The sequence below is a fragment of the Hyla sarda genome, chromosome 6 (genome assembly GCF_029499605.1).
Source record: "Hyla sarda isolate aHylSar1 chromosome 6, aHylSar1.hap1, whole genome shotgun sequence".
In the NCBI taxonomy this organism is placed as follows: Eukaryota; Metazoa; Chordata; class Amphibia; order Anura; family Hylidae; genus Hyla; species Hyla sarda.
This window is the reverse complement of record NC_079194.1, coordinates 68631776-68651220: the sequence shown is the minus strand read 5'-3', so window position 1 is coordinate 68651220 and position 19445 is coordinate 68631776. Positions and strand designations below refer to the sequence as shown.

At 51.0% G+C, this 19445-nt stretch overlaps 1 protein-coding gene across 1 annotated transcript in view; it reads right to left on the bottom strand.

Moving 5' to 3' along the window:
• The window catches only part of PFKFB4 (6-phosphofructo-2-kinase/fructose-2,6-biphosphatase 4), a 95025-nt gene extending 86897 nt beyond the window's left edge, over window positions 1–8128 (bottom strand). The window contains exon 1 of the mRNA XM_056524059.1: window positions 7884–8128. Within this exon, the coding sequence (XP_056380034.1) occupies window positions 7884–7923 (40 nt within the window). The 5' untranslated portion in view covers window positions 7924–8128. The remainder of the gene's footprint in view (window positions 1–7883) is intronic.
• Window positions 8129–19445: the final 11317 nt, after the last annotated feature.

The following is a 19445-nucleotide window of genomic DNA, read 5'->3' as shown; positions in this document are numbered from 1 at the left end:
CCTATTGCGCAAAAATGTGCCATCTTTTTTTAAAATGCTCTCCACAGCCATTTCTTTTGTAAGCCAGGTACCTGCAGGTGTAATTTTGTGGTGTAATTGAGGGCTTTGCGACAAACCTGCAACTTGCAAAGTCACTGCAAAGTGAAAATCCAAAAGTGTACACTTAAGTCATTGTAGTAAACAGCCCTAAAAAAAAAAAAAATTTATATATATATATATATATATATATATATATATATATATATATATAAAAAGGAGACATTTCTGCAACTAAATATAATAGACTTAGAGGCATAAAGGGGTTATCCAGGAAATTTTTGTTTATATATCTCAACTGGCTCCAGAAAGTTAAACAGATTTGTAAATTACCGCTATTAAAAAAATCTTAATCCTTTCAGTACTTATTAGCTTCTGAAGTTAAGGTTGTTCTTATCTGTCTAAGTGCTCTCTGATGACACGTGTCTCAGCAATCCCCATAGCAAACCTCTTCTAAACTGGGCGTTTCCCGAGACACGTGTCATCAGAGCGCACTTAGACAGAAAAGAACAACCTTAACTTCAGAAGCTCATAAGTACTGAAAGGATTAAGATTTTTTAATAGAAGTAATTTACAAATCTGTTTAACTTTCTGGAGCCAGTTATATATATATATAAAAAAAAGTTTTTTCCTGGAATACCCCTTTAAGACAATGGACTGTAATAGTTGACGATAGGAAAATGTATATGAATGGAGTAGTAGATATAGACAGTCCTGAGAGGTGAACGAGGTTCGTGCGCTCTCTCTCATTTTAAGATGTGATTGGAAAGAAAGTTTGCTTAAAATTGGAAAAAAGAAACAAAAACTAAACATCCATCAGCAAATCCATGTAAAGCCACATTTGTATTATGTTTTGGCAATATTTCGCCAGTGCTGTATACATATCGTCAAAATGGAATGTCAATATACCAAACATAGTTTTCGAGTGACTATGTTCAGTCCAATTCCCAAATATATATGGGGAAATTGATAAAAACCTGTGCAGAGAAAAAGCAGAGCAGTTGCCCATAGGAACAAGATACCTCTGAAAAAAGTACTTTTTCAAAGTTAAAGAAGCAAAACTACAACTCCCAGCCAGCTACAACTCCCAGACAGCTAAAGGCTGTAGTTTTGCAACAGCTAGAGACACATATCTTAGAAAACACTGCCAAAGAGTATTACAGTATCAGCAAAGTGGATGAAATTATAATAAATCTCATGCGCAAGGAGCAAAAATAAATCTGAACAGGATCCACATGGAAATGGATTTAAAATCCACCGTTTGTCAAATTATGTTGTGGACATGCTATGATTTTGTTGCAGATTTTATCTATTGACTTAAAGGGGTAGCCTACCCCTAGGCATGTTATCCCCTATCCAAAGGATCCAGCCGCTGGGACCCCCGCGAGCTTCAGGCCAGGGCTGCGGCATTACGATCAGCGAGGCCTGAGGCTTCAGGCCCCAGGCACCATAAGGCTAGGTTCAGACTACGGAATTTCCGACAGAAATTCAGTCGTAAAATTTCCGTCCTTCGGAAATTCCGCTTGCTAAAATGTCTAGTGTAGTGAATGGGTTTCCGTTCACAAATTCACACTTCGGAATTTGTGAAGCGGAAAATCCGCTTAGAAATTTCTGCCTGAAGAAAGGCGGTGCTCTTTCTTCAGGCGGAAATCCGCGTGGAACACATTGCAGTCTATTGGAGACTGCAGTGTCCGCGCGGTCCTAGCGCCGACTGATTCTGCTGGCGCTGGCCGCACTCGGAATCTCCGGGCTGACATTTTCTGCCTGGAGATTCCGTAGTCTGAACCTAGCCTTAGACAAGTTATCCCCTATTCTTTAGATAGCGGATAACATGTCTAGCTGTGGAGAACCCCTTTAAACGTGTAACTGACTTCTATGTACTGCTGCAGATTGTGCTGCAAGAAATACTGTGGTTCTGCAGCAACATCTGCAAATTTGGATTTCTATCTCATTGACTTTTTGTCGGATCCATACAGCATCTGACGGAACCAAGCGATTATAAAAAAATATTACTGAAAGCTGCGGATCTGATGTGACTGTGTTACCTGTGAGACGGCAGGAAAGCAGCAAATATATCACCAGTGAGTTTTATCGCTGGACTTCATGCTCGCATTCCAGACAGACACATTATATATTAGGAACGCCATGATGCCTGGTATCCCAGGACAGCTATTTATAGACCTATTGCACATGTCGCTCTAAAGAGATTATAGAGGTGAGGACATTAGAATGACGACCGACTAGTCAAAGGAAGATCTGGAGGTGAAATATATATATTTTAATAACATTATTATTAATTAAATTATTATTATTATTAATAATATCCTCCTCACCTCACTAGTAGTGGAAAAACCTCTAGGATGGCAGTAAGCACTAGTAAAATCATGTAGCTTCAAGGCCTGCGGTTGAGACATTGCCGTCTATTGTGATGGCAATGACCGTGTGGCCGATTGATTGAGTCAGCGCTGGTCGCACTCGGAAGCTCCGGATGGGATTTTTCCGCCCATGGATTCTATAGTGTGAACCTGGCCTAATAGCTATGATCTGTTACATAATACTACAGCTATCAACACTGCATATAAACAGAGAAAACCTTAATGATCCGTATACAAAACCTGTTGCAATCGACATTATAATGTAACAGACAATAGTATCTGTTTTATATGTAAACACCCAATATGGCAAAACTCCCAGAAAGTTTAGCCTGCCGCACCCGCTTCACCACCAGGCATCAACATTGGAGGCACATACAGCTGACTGGGGTGCTGCGGCGGAGATCACAGGCGTCCCCAGCAGCCGAACCCCTGCCATCGGCTTGCTGGGCCCTGATGACTCCAATTGACTTGAATGTGGTACATCAGGGATCCAATATTTTTTCTCCATTCAACTCCTGTCCTCTGGATAGGTTGGCTAACGGAGCTACCTTTACGGGAACACAACGGCCATGTGAACAAGCCCTTATCTGGTGGCAATAGCGCCTACCTAGGAGGGGATACATTAGGCAGAGGGTGAACAGTCAAATCTTAAAGTTGATGTGTTGGAAACTAGAAAAATATATAATAATGTGATCTGGGGTGACTTTGACAAGGGCCAAATTGTGATGGCCAGAGGACTCGGTCAGAGCATCTCTAAAACAACAGGCCTTGGTATACACTAGTTAGTACTTACCAAGTGTGTTCCAAGGAAGGTCGACCAGTGAAGCTGTGACAAGATCATGGCCACCCAAGGCTTACTGATGTGCATGGGGGATGAGACCTAGTCACTCTGGACCGATCCCACAAAAGAGCTATTCTAGCACAAATTGCAGAAATGGCTACTGCAGATGTGATCGAAAGGTAGCAAAACCCACAGGACATCACAACAGAGTGTGGGGTACAGGGTTGTGCAGCCACAGACCGGTCATAAGGGAAATTTATCAAAACCTGTGTAGAGAGAAAAAAAATTTAATTAGAGCAGTTGCCCATAGCAACTAGATTTCTCCTTTAATTTTTTTTTTTTAAAAAGGCCTTTGAAAAATGAAAGAAGCGATCTGGTAGGTTATTATGGGCAACTGCTCCACTTTTCCATTTTTGCCCCGTATACAGTTTTCTGACCAGACCTAAAACCGTGGTATACCACGGTTCTAGGTCCGGTCAGAAAACCGTATTCGGGGAAAAATGAGACAACCGGAGTCAGCATTTGACTCCGGTTGGCTCATTGAAATGAATGGGGTTCGGGCCGGATCCGGCTGGGATACGGGAGCGGACGGTTTTCGCCCCTCCCAACCGGATCCAGCAACCGTACACTACAAACGTAGTGTGAAAGCACCCTAAGTCTAACTCATAGTGCCCACGCTGACCCACTGCTGAAGGTGCCTACAATGGGCACAATGGGCATTTCAACTGGATGATAGAGCAAATAAATTAAATGGCCTTATCTAAAGCATCCGGTTTCCATTTTAGGACATTGTCAGTCGTAACTCCGTCCCGCATCAGGCGAAACAGCGTCCCACCTCCTCCCTCAGACCAATCTCCGTCAGGCGTCAGATGCAACTCCCTCATAGTCATCCTAAACTCAGTCATCCCTCAGATGAAAAATCTTCCTGCCGTGTAGCAGAGCCGAGTCAGTGTCGGCTCTCTGCTATACGGGTTCTGCTGTACACGCTATTCAGTGTCGGCTCTGCTATACAGACTCTGTAGAACATGTAGTGTTTGTAGTATACACGTGCAAGTTTCACAGTTTCCCCTCTGATATACATGCTGTGCAGCGTTGGCTCTGCTATGCGGCAGGAAGTTGTGTCTGAGGGAGAATAGTCTGTGGCATGATGGCGTTTTGGAACAGGGAGTTTCGGATGAGGGAGTTGTGGCTGAAGGATGACGGCGATTGGTGTGATGGAGGAGGCAGAACGCTATTTTGCCTGACATGGGACGGAGTTAGGGCTGGCGACTGAAGGCGATTGGTGTGATTGAGGAGGCGGGACGCCGTTTTGCCTAACATGGGACGGAGTTACGGCTGACGACTGACGATGTCCTAAAATGGACGCTGTAAAAGCATCACCTTCTCCTTTTCCTCATGTGGACAGCCTGACAGTGTGTGCAACTTTAGCACCTGGATACACAATGAGAAGAAGACACCCCGGTGGAGACAGAGTGATCACTGGAAAACCTTTCATCCTGCATTCATGTGGATGTTAGGCTATGTTCACACCTCGGAATCTCTCTGTGCGGACAATCCGGAGACAGCGGGCACTGGCATAACATGGCTAGGAGCACAGGGGAATGTGCCATATCATAGACGGCTATGCATTACATGCGGAGTCCGCAAGAAAGAATTGGAAGGTTCATTCTTTCTGGGTACACGGAAGTCGGAAATTCCGTGTCAGAAACATCTGGCGCAAAAATTCTGCCGTGTGCACACGGCCTTACTGTGAAACATACCACCTACCTACACATTATACAGACCAAGTCCACTGTTTCAGGGCAGCAGGATTGCCTAATTTCATAGAACTCCTTGTGCAAGATAAAGCCCCGGCTACATTGGAACGAGGAACATGACAAAGAGTTTAAGGTGTTGACATGGCCTCCAAATCCTCAGATCTCAATGCAATTGAGCATTGAGGCCAGGACTTACAGCAGTGTTTCCCAACCACGGTGCCTCCAGATGTTGCAGAACTACAACTCCCAGCATGCCCGGACCAGCTGGAGGCACCCTGCTTGGGAAACATTGACTTACAGGTTCTGCTGGTGACATCTTGGTCCCAGACACCACAGCAGGGCCTTGAGTCCTTGCCTTAATGCAAGTAGCCCAACCAGGGTGCCTCCAGCTATTGCAAAAACAAACTACCAGCCTTGGCTGTCTGGGCATGCTTGGAGTTGTAGTTGTGCAATAGCTGGAGGCACCCTGGTTGAGAAACACTTCCTTAATGGGTTAGAGCTGCACTAGTGGTATAAGAGGGACCTACAACAATATTAGGCAGGCGGTTTTAATGCTATGGCTGATTGAAGTTCTATTATACAATTATTATAAGGGTGCATTCACACGCTAGTAGCTAGCAGTGAGTTTCCTGCTGCAAGTTACGCTACCATTGATTTAAATGGGTCCGCGGACAGTCCGCAAATCTGACACTACTGCGAACTGTCTGTGGACCCATTCAAATCAATGGTAGTGTAACTCGCAGGTTTCCCGCAGCATGAAACCCGCTGCTAGTAATAGCGTGTGAACGCACCCCAAGTCGGATATATACTTTATATCTACCAAATGTATACCGTCTTCAGGAGCTAACACTCCAGTACACAAATCTGCTGTGCATAGGGTAGTGTTTCCCAACCAGGGTGCCTCCAGCTGTTTTAAAACTTCAACTCCCAGCATGCCCTGTGGCTGTCCGGGATGCTGGGAGTTGTAGTTTTGCAACATTCTAGGGCAGTGGTCTCTAACCTGCAGACCTCCAGATGTTGCAAAACTACAACTCTCAGTGGTCTCCAACCTGCGGACCTCCAAATATTGCAAAACTACAACTCCCAGTGGTCTCCAACCTGTGGACCTCCAAATATTGCTAAACTACAACTCCCAGTGGTCTTCAACCTGCGGACCTCCAGATGTTGCAAAACTACAACTCCCAGCATGCCCGGACAGCCAACGACTGTCCGGGCATGCTGGGAGTTGTAGTCTTGCAACATCTGGAGGTCCGCAGGTTGAAGACCACTGGTATTGGAGGTTATACTCAAAAAAACTACAACTCCCAGTTGTAGCAAAACTACAACTCCCAGTTGTCTCTAACCTGCGGACCTCCAAATGTTGCAAAACTACAACTCCCAGAATGCCCGGACAGCCGTTGGCTGTCCGGGCATGCTGGGAGCTGTAGTCTTGCAACATCTGGAGGTCCGCAGGTTGAAGACCACTGATCTAGGGCATGCTGGTTTGGCAACACTGGCATAGGAAATAGAGCGGAATTACAGGTCATTTTTTTTTTTTTCACTTCTACAAACTTTATAAAGTCTATTTGGATTCACACAGCGACGCTCCTGGTGTGTGAGTAAACAAAGGCAGAATGTACAGTATGGGGCTGGGCTGCTGCAAGGTGGATCCGATACAACATAACATGAGGCAACAGCCACAGTGCAACAAAATATAACTAAAATACAACACAACAGACCCGTAGATGCCAAAATTACTTTCTAAGAGAAAAAAAAAAAGTCTCAACGTGATAGGAACATATGTCGTGTACAAGCCCCATACTGTTACATGTCCTGTGTGCTCCACAAGGTGACAAATAACCAAACCATAAAAATGGTCTCCACTGCAAGTATGTGCCAATTATAAACCGCCTGTGCCAATTAAACACTTTTTACCAAACCAAAATGTATTTATCAAAAGTATACCCCATTACATTACCATGCAGCCACTTATCCCAATATACTGTTTAGTATGTCCTCCTTACGTTATATACGGTTATCCCGGGTAGGTTACATACACTTACTATGGATTTACCAACCACATCTGCTGGGAGCTTGTTCTGGGCCTCTACTACTTTTTCAGTAAAATAATATTTATCCAAAAAGGACACATACACCATTACAGGAAGATAGGAAAAACGGTGCATATGTTGGACAGGTTGGGCCTGTTGTACGCACTCCGGACGCGGAGACGGATTAATAGTGGTTGTCGAATTTATGTCATGTGACATTTTGAGGAATACACCCCCCAAAACTGACAATAAACAGTGAGAATGCTACAACTGTCTAGGATAGATAGAAACCAGAACACAAAAAAGGAGGAGGGCAGCAATAAAGAAATGAACACACAACAACAACACAAGCATAAACAATACACAATACAGAGGGCATGCGCACACAATATAGAACAATTCACAAGACATGCACACAGAATATACAGAGCATGCACAAACACATACATGAGACACATGACATGCAAACAATACACAGCACAACCATACACAAAGCATGCACGCGCACACACACAAACATAATACACATGACATGCACAAACAATACACAACCAAACACAAAGCATGCACGCACACATACACACAAACATAATACACATGACATGTACTAACAATACATAACACAACCATACACACGCACAGTACAAAACCCAAACATACACAGGGCATCCACAAACAATAAACAGCACAACCATACACAAAGCATGCACACGCACACACACATACAAACATAATACACAGGACATGTACAAACAATACACAAAGCATGCACACGCACACACATACATGATGCCCAGGAGATGCACAAACAATACACAACACAACAATACACAGGGCATGCACACACGTATACATGCCCAGCAGCACGTACACATCCCGTACACATCCCGTATACATGTCCTACCTCTCCGCCCCCTCTCATTGGTGCCGTTGCTGCCCCTCATTGCTCCCGAGCTCTTCCCTCCGGGGTCAGCAGAGCGGGGCTATGGAGGAGCCGGGCACTGCCAGCCGCATGTCCTCAGCCTCCCGGGTGTAAGTGACCCCAGCCTGCCATGTGTGACTGCCCCCTCCTTATTACAGCCCGGACAGGACACCCGAGGAATGTAGCCGTGTGGACCCTCCCAGGGGCCTGGCTGTGACACCCGGGCCGGTAATAGGACGGGAGCTCGGAGGGGAGGAGAACACACACACACTGGGCTGTGTTTACATACACGGGAGGCTCGTCTGTAACCCCTGCACTGCCGTACTCTGCTCCTCCTCCTGTCAGACGAGCCGATGCCAGTCACAGGGCAGAGGAGGGGCAGAGTAGATGCTGCCAGTCACAGGGCAGAGGAGACGATGCCAATCAGCGGGCAGAGGAAAAGGGTCAGAGGTGATGATGCCAGTTACAAAGCAGAGGAGATAATGCCAGTCACAGGGCAGAGGAGATGGGGCAGAGAAGACGATGCTAGTCACAGGGCAGAGGACATAATGCCAGTCACAGGGCAGATGAGAAGCGGCAGAGGAGATGATGCCAGTCACAGAGCAGAGGACATAATGCCAGTCACAGAGCAGATGAGAAGGGGCAGAGGAGACGATGCCAGTCACAGGGTAGAGGACATAATGCCAGTCACAGGGCAGATGAGAAGCGGCAGAGGAGATGATGCCAGTCACAGAGCAGAGGACATAATGCCAGTCACAGAGCAGATGAGAAGGGGCAGAGGAGACGATGCCAGTCACAGAGCAGAGGACATAATGCCAGTCACAGGGCAGAGGAGAAGGGGCAGAGGAGACGATGCCAGTCACAGGGTAGAGGACATTATGCCAGTGACAGGGCAGAGGAGAAGGGGCAGAGGAGACGATGCCAGTCACAGGGCAGAGGACATAATGCCAGTCACAGGGCAGAGGAGAAGGGGCAAAGGAGACGATGCCAGTCACAGGGTAGAGGACATAATGCCAGTCACAGGGCAGAGGAGAAGGGGCCAAGGAGACGATGCCAGTCACAGGGTAGAGGACATAATGCCAGTGACAGGGCAGAGGAGATGATGCCAGTCACAGGGCAGAGGAGAAGGGGCAGAGAAGATGATGCCAGTCACAGAGCAGAGGACATAATGCCAGTCACAGGGCAGATGAGAAGGGGCAGAGGAGATGATGCCAGTCACAGGGTAGATGAGAAGGGGCAGAGGAGATGATGCCAGTCACAGGGCAGAGGAGAGATGGCTGAAGGGGCTGATAACAGAGAGTAATAGCTGTATTCCGCTGGGTTTCTCAGATTCCCTCTGAGGGCTGATGTAAGTTTCTTATTCATACTAACAGGAAGGTATTTCTGTTTTTGAACTGGTTCATGAATTTCATGCAAAGCTTTACAGCTTCTTCCTATTGTCACATCTGCATGAAAAATGAAGCAAATTTTCCAAAAGATCTTACTTAACCCCTTCCCCCCAGGGTGCATACTGGGTCACTAAAGGGGTGCTCTATCAACAGGGCTTCTGTACATTGCCGAGCACCGAGCTCCATTCATTCCATCAACATTTTTCTCCCCATTATAAGGATCGGTGAGGACCACTAAGTAATCCCTTATCCACAGTATAGGGGATAACAAACTGATTTTGGGGATCAGCTTGTTATACTTCATACCAGTGTTTCCCAACCAATGTTCCTCCAGCTATAGCAAAATTACAACTCCCAGCACGCCTGGACATCCAACACTGCCTAATACTGTGGACATGGGATTACATTTGGAATGAGCACTGTCAAAAGTTTTTATCAGGAGAACAAGCGGGAGAAGTACATGGTAGCACACTTTGTCTCAGCAATTCTTTAAAATGACAGGTACACTTCTATGACCAGGTAAATATTTCTGATATTTTTACATATACTGGTTGAATGGCTTCAAAGTGTACCTTTCATAAGCAAAAACTTTTATATAATTTAGAAAATAATTGTATATGTATATTTGTAATATAAATTGGTTAAAAATGTGTATATTTTTGTCCCTGGAGCTCTTGCCTGTGTGTGTCCATGAGGAGACTAAATACAGGAAGTGTGGGCAGTGAGGACAAGCAGGGCTCTGTACACTGAGGGAAAGCAGGGCTCTGTACACTGAGGACAAGCAGGGCTCTGTACACTGAGGACAAGCAGGGCTCTGTACAATGAGAACAAGCAGGGCTCTGTGCACTGAGGACAAGCAGGACTCTGCGCACTGAGGACAAGCAGGGCTCTGTACACTGAGGACAAGCAGGGCTCTGTGCAGTGAAGACAAGCAGGGCTCTGTACATTGAGGACAAGCAGGGCTCTGTACACTGAGGACAAGCAGGGCTCTGCGCACTGAGGACAAGCAGGGCTCAGTACACTGAGGATAAGCAGGGCTCTGTGCAGTGAAGACAAGCAGGGCTCTGTACACTGAGGACAAACAGGGCTCTGTACACTGAGGACAAGCAGGGCTCTGTACACTGAGGACAAGTAGGGCACTGCGCACTGAGGACAAGCAGGGCTCTGCGCACTGAAGACAAGCAGGGCTCTGCACACTGAGGACAAGCAGGGCTCTGTACACTTAGTACAAGCAGGGCTCTGTGCAGTGAAGACAAGCAGGGCTCTGTAACTGAGGGCAAGCAGGGCTCTGTACACTGAGGACAAGCAGGGCTCTGTACAATGAGGACAAGCAGGGCTCTGTGCACTGAGGACAAGCAGGGCTCTGTATACTGAGGACAAGCAAGGCTCTGTACACTGAGGACAAGCAGGGCTCTGTACACTGAGGACAAGCAGGGCTCTGTGCAGTGAAGATAAGCAGGGCTCTGTACACTGAGGACAAACAGGGCTCTGTACACTGAGGACAAGCAGGGCTCTGTACACTGAGGACAAGCAGGGCTCTGTACACTGAGGACAAGCAGGGCTCTGTATACTGAGGACAAGCAGGGCTCTGTGCACTGAGGACAAGCAGGGCTCTGTATACTGAGGACAAGCAAGGCTCTGTACACTGAGGACAAGCAGGGCTCTGTACACTGAGGACAAGCAGGGCTCTGTGCAGTGAAGATAAGCAGGGCTCTGTACACTGAGGACAAACAGGGCTCTGTACACTGAGGACAAGCAGGGCTCTGTACACTGAGGACAAGCAGGGCTCTGTACACTGAGGACAAGCAGGGCTCTGTACACTGAGGACAAGCAGGGCTCTGTACAATGAGAACAAGCAGGGCTCTGTGCACTGAGGACAAGCAGGACTCTGCGCACTGAGGACAAGCAGGGCTCTGTACACTGAGGACAAGCAGGGCTCTGTGCAGTGAAGACAAGCAGGGCTCTGTACATTGAGGACAAGCAGGGCTCTGTACACTGAGGACAAGCAGGGCTCTGCGCACTGAGGACAAGCAGGGCTCAGTACACTGAGGATAAGCAGGGCTCTGTGCAGTGAAGACAAGCAGGGCTCTGTACACTGAGGACAAACAGGGCTCTGTACACTGAGGACAAGCAGGGCTCTGTACACTGAGGACAAGTAGGGCACTGCGCACTGAGGACAAGCAGGGCTCTGCGCACTGAAGACAAGCAGGGCTCTGCACACTGAGGACAAGCAGGGCTCTGTACACTTAGTACAAGCAGGGCTCTGTGCAGTGAAGACAAGCAGGGCTCTGTAACTGAGGGCAAGCAGGGCTCTGTACACTGAGGACAAGCAGGGCTCTGTACAATGAGGACAAGCAGGGCTCTGTGCACTGAGGACAAGCAGGGCTCTGTACACTGAGGACAAGCAAGGCTCTGTACACTGAGGACAAGCAGGGCTCTGTACACTGAGGACAAGCAGGGCTCTGTGCAGTGAAGATAAGCAGGGCTCTGTACACTGAGGACAAACAGGGCTCTGTACACTGAGGACAAGCAGGGCTCTGTACACTGAGGACAAGCAGGGCTCTGTACACTGAGGACAAGCAGGGCTCTGTGCAGTGAAGACAAGAAGGGCTCTGTACACTGAGGACAAGCAGGGCTCTGTACACTAAGGACAAGCAGGGCTCTGTACACTGAGGACAAGCAGGGCTCTGTACACTGAGGACAAGCAGGGCTCTGTATACTGAGGACAAGCAGGGCTCTGTGCACTGAGGACAAGCAGGGCTCTGTACACTGAGGACAAGCAGGGCTCTGTACACTGAGGACAGGCAGGGCTCTGTTCACTGAGGACAAGCAGGGCTCTGCGCACTGAGGACAAGCAGGGCTCTGCGCACTGAGGACAAGCAGGGCTTTGTGCAGTGAAGACAAGCAGGGCTCTGTACGCTGAGGACAAGCAGGGCTCTGTACACTGAGGACAGGCAGGGCTCTGTACACTGAGGACAAGCAGGGCTCTGTACACTGAGGACAGGCAGGGCTCTGTACACTGAGGACAGGCAGGGCTCTGTACACTTAGGACAAGCAGGGCTCTGTGCACTGAGAACAAGCAGGGCTTTGTGCAGTGAAGACAAGCAGGGCTCTGCACACTGAGGACAAGCAGGGCTCTGTACACTGAGGACAAGCAGGGCTCTGTACACTGAGGACAAGCAGGGCTCTGTGCACTGAGGACAAGCAGGGCTCTGCACACTGAGGACAAACAGGGTTCTGTACACTGAGGACAAGCAGGGCTCTGAACACTGAGGACAAGCAGGGCTCTGCACACTGAGGACAAGCAGGGCTTTGTGCAGTGAAGACAAGCAGGGCTCTGCACACTGAGGACAAGCAGGGCTCTGCACACTGAGGACAAGCAGGGCTTTGTGCAGTGAAGACAAGCAGGGCTCTGCACACTGAGGACAAGCAGGGCTCTGTACACTGATGACAAGCAGGGCTCTGTGCACTGAGGACAAGCAGGGCTCTGCACACTGAGGACAAGCAGGGCTCTGCGCACTGAGGACAAGCAGGGTTCTGTACACTGAGGACAAGCAGGGCTCTGTACACTGAGGACAAGCAGGGCTCTGTACACTGAGGACAAGCAGGGCTCTGTATACTGAGGACAAGCAGGGCTCTGCGGACTGAGGACAAGCAGGGCTCTGCACACTGAGGACAAGCAGGGCTCTGTGCATTGAAGACAAGCAGGGCTCTGTACACTGAGGACAAGCAGGGGTCTGTACACTGAGGACAAGCAGGGCTCTGTACACTGAGGACAAGCAGGGCTCTGTGCAGTGAAGACAAGCAGGGCTCTGTACACTGAGGACAAGCAGGGCTCTGTACACTAAGGACAAGCAGGGCTCTGTACACTGAGGACAAGCAGGGCTCTGTACACTGAGGACAAGCAGGGCTCTGTATACTGAGGACAAGCAGGGCTCTGTGCACTGAGGACAAGCAGGGCTCTGTACACTGAGGACAAGCAGGGCTCTGTACACTGCGGACAAGCAGGGCTCTGTACACTGAGGACAAGCAGGGCTCTGTACACTGAGGACAAGCAGGGCTCTGTACACTGAGGACAAGCAGGGCTCTGTACACTAAGGGCAAGCAGGGCTCTGTACACTGAGGACAAGCAGGGCTCTGTGCACTGAGGACAAGCAGGGCTCTGCACACTGAGGACAAGCAGGGCTCTGCACACTGAGGACAAGCAAGGCTCTGTGCAGTGAAGACAAGCAGGGCTCTGTACACTGAGGACAAGCAGGGCTCTGTGCAGTGAAGATAAGCAGGGCTCTGTACACTGAGGACAAGCAGGTCTCTGCGCACTGAGGACAAGCAGGGCTTTGTGCAGTGAAGACAAGCAGGGCTCTGTACGCTGAGGACAAGCAGGGCTCTGTACACTGAGGACAGGCAGGGCTCTGTACACTGAGGACAAGCAGGGCTCTGTACACTGAGGACAGGCAGGGCTCTGTACACTGAGGACAAGCAGGGCTCTGTGCACTGAGAACAAGCAGGGCTCTGCACACTGAGGACAAGCAGGGCTTTGTGCAGTGAAGACAAGCAGGGCTCTGCACACTGAGGACAAGCAGGGCTCTGTACACTGAGGACAAGCAGGGCTCTGTGCACTGAGGACAAGCAGGGCTCTGCACACTGAGGACAAACAGAGCCCTGCGCACTGAGGACAAGCAGGGCTCTGCACACTGAGGACAAGCAGGGCTTTGTGCAGTGATGACAAGCAGGGCTCTGCACACTGAGGACAAGCAGGGCTCTGCACACTGAGGACAAGCAGGGCTTTGTGCAGTGAAGACAAGCAGGGCTCTGCACACTGAGGACAAGCAGGACTCTGTACACTGAGGACAAGCAGGGCTCTGTGCACTGAGGACAAGCAGGGCTCTGCACACTGAGGACAAGCAGGGCTCTGCGCACTGAGGACAAGCAGGGTTCTGTACACTGAGGACAAGCAGGGCTCTGTACACTGAGGACAAGCGGGGCTCTCTACACTGAGGACAAGCAGGGCTCTGTATACTGAGGACAAGCAGGGCTCTGCGCACTGAGGACAAGCAGGGCTTTGCACACTGAGGACAAGCAGGGCTCTGTACACTGAGAACAAGCAGGGCTCTGTGCATTGAAGACAAGCAGGGCTCTGTACACTGAGGACAAGCAGGGCTCTGTACACTGAGGACAAGCAGGGCTCTGTACACTGAGGACAAGCAGGGCTCTGTACACTGAGGACAAGCAGGGCTCTGTGCAGTGAAGACAAGCAGGGCTCTGTACACTGAGGACAAGCAGGGCTCTGTACACTAAGGACAAGCAGGGCTCTGTACACTGAGGACAAGCAGGGCTCTGTACACTGAGGACAAGCAGGGCTCTGTATACTGAGGACAAGCAGGGCTCTGTGCACTGAGGACAAGCAGGGCTCTGTATACTGAGGTCAAGCAGGGCTCTGTACACTGAGGACAAGCAGGGCTCTGTACACTGAGGACAAGCAGGGCTCTGTACACTGAGGACAAGCAGGGCTCTGTACACTGAGGACAAGCAGGGCTCTGTACACTAAGGGCAAGCAGGGCTCTGCACACTGAGGACAAGCAGGGCTCTGCGCACTGAGGACAAGCAAGGCTCTGTGCAGTGAAGACAAGCAGGGCTCTGTACACTGAGGACAAGCAGGGCTCTGGGCAGTGAAGATAAGCAGGGCTCTGTACACTGAGGACAAGCAGGGCTCTGCGCACTGAGGACAAGCAGGGCTTTGTGCAGTGAAGACAAGCAGGGCTCTGTACGCTGAGGACAGGCAGGGCTCTGTACACTGAGGACAAGCAGGGCTCTGTACACTGAGGACAGGCAGGGCTCTGTACACTGAGGACAGGCAGGGCTCTGTACACTGAGGACAAGCAGGGCTCTGTGCACTGAGAACAAGCAGGGCTCTGCACACTGAGGACAAGCAGGGCTTTGTGCAGTGAAGACAAGCAGGGCTCTGCACACTGAGGACAAGCAGGGCTCTGTACACTGAGGACAAGCAGGGCTCTGTGCACTGAGGACAAGCAGGGCTCTGCACACTGAGGACAAGCAGGGCTCTGTACACTGAGGACAAGCAGGGCTCTGTGCACTGAGGACAAGCAGGGCTCTGTACACTGAGGACAAGCAGGGCTCTGTACACTGAGGACAAGCAGGGCTCTGTACACTAAGGGCAAGCAGGGCTCTGTACACTGAGGACAAGCAGGGCTCTGTACACTGAGGACAAGCAGGGCTCTGTACACTGAGGACAAGCAGGGCTCTGTGCAGTGAAGACAAGCAGGGCTCTGTACACTGAGGACAAGCAGGGCTCTGTACACTAAGGACAAGCAGGGCTCTGTACACTGAGGACAAGCAGGGCTCTGTACACTGAGGACAAGCAGGGCTCTGTATACTGAGGACAAGCAGGGCTCTGTGCACTGAGGACAAGCAGGGCTCTGTACACTGAGGACAAGCAGGGCTCTGTACACTGAGGACAAGCAGGGCTCTGTACACTGAGGACAAGCAGGGCTCTGTACACTGAGGACAAGCAGGGCTCTGTACACTGAGGACAAGCAGGGCTCTGTACACTAAGGGCAAGCAGGGCTCTGTACACTGAGGACAAGCAGGGCTCTGCACACTGAGGACAAGCAGGGCTCTGCACACTGAGGACAAGCAAGGCTCTGTGCAGTGAAGACAAGCAGGGCTCTGTACACTGAGGACAAGCAGGGCTCTGTGCAGTGAAGATAAGCAGGGCTCTGTACACTGAGGACAAGCAGGTCTCTGCGCACTGAGGACAAGCAGGGCTTTGTGCAGTGAAGACAAGCAGGGCTCTGTACGCTGAGGACAAGCAGGGCTCTGTACACTGAGGACAGGCAGGGCTCTGTACACTGAGGACAAGCAGGGCTCTGTACACTGAGGACAGGCAGGGCTCTGTACACTGAGGACAGGCAGGGCTCTGTACACTGAGGACAAGCAGGGCTCTGTGCACTGAGAACAAGCAGGGCTCTGCACACTGAGGACAAGCAGGGCTTTGTGCAGTGAAGACAAGCAGGGCTCTGCACACTGAGGACAAGCAGGGCTCTGTACACTGAGGACAAGCAGGGCTCTGTGCACTGAGGACAAGCAGGGCTCTGCACACTGAGGACAAACAGAGCCCTGCGCACTGAGGACAAGCAGGGCTCTGCACACTGAGGACAAGCAGGGCTTTGTGCAGTGATGACAAGCAGGGCTCTGCACACTGAGGACAAGCAGGGCTCTGCACACTGAGGACAAGCAGGGCTTTGTGCAGTGAAGACAAGCAGGGCTCTGCACACTGAGGACAAGCAGGACTCTGTACACTGAGGACAAGCAGGGCTCTGTGCACTGAGGACAAGCAGGGCTCTGCACACTGAGGACAAGCAGGGCTCTGCGCACTGAGGACAAGCAGGGTTCTGTACACTGAGGACAAGCAGGGCTCTGTACACTGAGGACAAGCGGGGCTCTCTACACTGAGGACAAGCAGGGCTCTGTATACTGAGGACAAGCAGGGCTCTGCGCACTGAGGACAAGCAGGGCTTTGCACACTGAGGACAAGCAGGGCTCTGTACACTGAGAACAAGCAGGGCTCTGTGCATTGAAGACAAGCAGGGCTCTGTACACTGAGGACAAGCAGGGCTCTGTACACTGAGGACAAGCAGGGCTCTGTACACTGAGGACAAGCAGGGCTCTGTACACTGAGGACAAGCAGGGCTCTGTGCAGTGAAGACAAGCAGGGCTCTGTACACTGAGGACAAGCAGGGCTCTGTACACTAAGGACAAGCAGGGCTCTGTACACTGAGGACAAGCAGGGCTCTGTACACTGAGGACAAGCAGGGCTCTGTATACTGAGGACAAGCAGGGCTCTGTGCACTGAGGACAAGCAGGGCTCTGTATACTGAGGTCAAGCAGGGCTCTGTACACTGAGGACAAGCAGGGCTCTGTACACTGAGGACAAGCAGGGCTCTGTACACTGAGGACAAGCAGGGCTCTGTACACTGAGGACAAGCAGGGCTCTGTACACTAAGGGCAAGCAGGGCTCTGCACACTGAGGACAAGCAGGGCTCTGCGCACTGAGGACAAGCAAGGCTCTGTGCAGTGAAGACAAGCAGGGCTCTGTACACTGAGGACAAGCAGGGCTCTGGGCAGTGAAGATAAGCAGGGCTCTGTACACTGAGGACAAGCAGGGCTCTGCGCACTGAGGACAAGCAGGGCTTTGTGCAGTGAAGACAAGCAGGGCTCTGTACGCTGAGGACAGGCAGGGCTCTGTACACTGAGGACAAGCAGGGCTCTGTACACTGAGGACAGGCAGGGCTCTGTACACTGAGGACAGGCAGGGCTCTGTACACTGAGGACAAGCAGGGCTCTGTGCACTGAGAACAAGCAGGGCTCTGCACACTGAGGACAAGCAGGGCTTTGTGCAGTGAAGACAAGCAGGGCTCTGCACACTGAGGACAAGCAGGGCTCTGTACACTGAGGACAAGCAGGGCTCTGTGCACTGAGGACAAGCAGGGCTCTGCACACTGAGGACAAGCAGGGCTCTGTACACTGAGGACAAGCAGGGCTCTGTGCACTGAGGACAAGCAGGGCTCTGTACACTGAGGACAAGCAGGGCTCTGTACACTGAGGACAAGCAGGGCTCTGTACACTAAGGGCAAGCAGGGCTCTGTACACTGAGGACAAGCAGGGCTCTGTACACTGAGGACAAGCAGGGCTCTGCACACTGAGGACAAGCAGGGCTCTGCGCACTGAGGACAAGCAGGGCTCTGCACACTGAGGACAAGCAGGTCTTTGTGCAGTGAAGACAAGCAGGGCTCTGCACACTGAGGACAAGCAGGGCTCTGTACACTGAGGACAAGCAGGGCTCTGTGCACTGAGGACAAGCAGGGCTCTGTACACTGAGGACAAGCAGGGCTCTGTACACTGAGGACAAGCAGGGCTCTGTACACTAAGGGCAAGCAGGGCTCTGTACACTGAGGACAAGCAGGGCTCTGTGCACTGAGGACAAGCAGGGCTCTGCACACTGAGGACAAGCAGGGCTCTGCGCACTGAGGACAAGCAAGGCTCTGCACACTGAGGACAAGCAGGGCTCTGCGCACTGAGGACAAGCAGGGCTCTGCGCACTGAGGACAAGCAGGGCTCTTCGCACTGAGGACAAGGAGGGCTCTGTACACTGAGAACAAGCAGGGATCTGTGCAGTGAAGACAAGCAGGGCTCTGTACACTGAGGACAAGCAGGGCTCTGTACACTGAGGACAAGCAGGGCTCTGTACACTGAGGACAAGCAGGGCTCTGTACACTAAGGGCAAGCAGGGCTCTGTACACTGAGGACAAGCAGGGCTCTGTGCACTGAGGACAAGCAGGGCTCTGCACACTGAGGACAAGCAGGGCTCTGCGCACTGAGGACAAGCAGGGCTCTGCACACTGAGGACAAGCAGGGCTTTGTGCAGTGAAAACAAGCAGGGCTCTGCACACTGAGGACAAGCAGGGCTCTGCACACTGAGGACAAGCAGGGCTTTGTGCAGTGAAGACAAGCAGGGCTCTGCACACTGAGGACAAGCAGGGCTCTGTACACTGAGGACAGAGCCCTGCTTGTCCTCAGTGTACAGAGCCTTGCCTGTCCTCAGTGCACAGAGCCCTGCTTGTCCTCAGTATACAGAGCCCTGCTTGTCCTCAGTGTACAGAGCCCTGCTTGTCCTCAGTGTACAGAGCCCTGCTTGTCCTCAGTGTACAGAACCCTGCTTGTCCTCAGTGCGCAGAGCCCTGCTTGTCCTCAGTGTGCAGAGCCCTGCTTGTCCTCAGTGCACAGAGCCCTGCTTGTCCTCAGTGTACAGAGCCCTGCTGGTCCTCAGTGTGCAGAGCCCTGCTTGTTTTCACTGCACAAAGCCCTGCTTGTCCTCAGTGTGCAGAGCCCTGCTTGTCCTCAGTGTGCAGAGCCCTGCTTGTCTTCACTGCACAAAGCCCTGCTTGTCCTCAGTGTGCAGAGCCCTGCTTGTCCTCAGTGCGCAGAGCCCTGCTTGTCCTCAGTGTGCAGAGCCCTGCTTGTCCTCAGTGCACAGAGCCCTGCTTGTCCTCAGTGTACAGAGCCCTGCTTGTCCTCAGTGTGCAGAGCCCTGCTTGTCTTCACTGCACAAAGCCCTGCTTGTCCTCAGTGTGCCGAG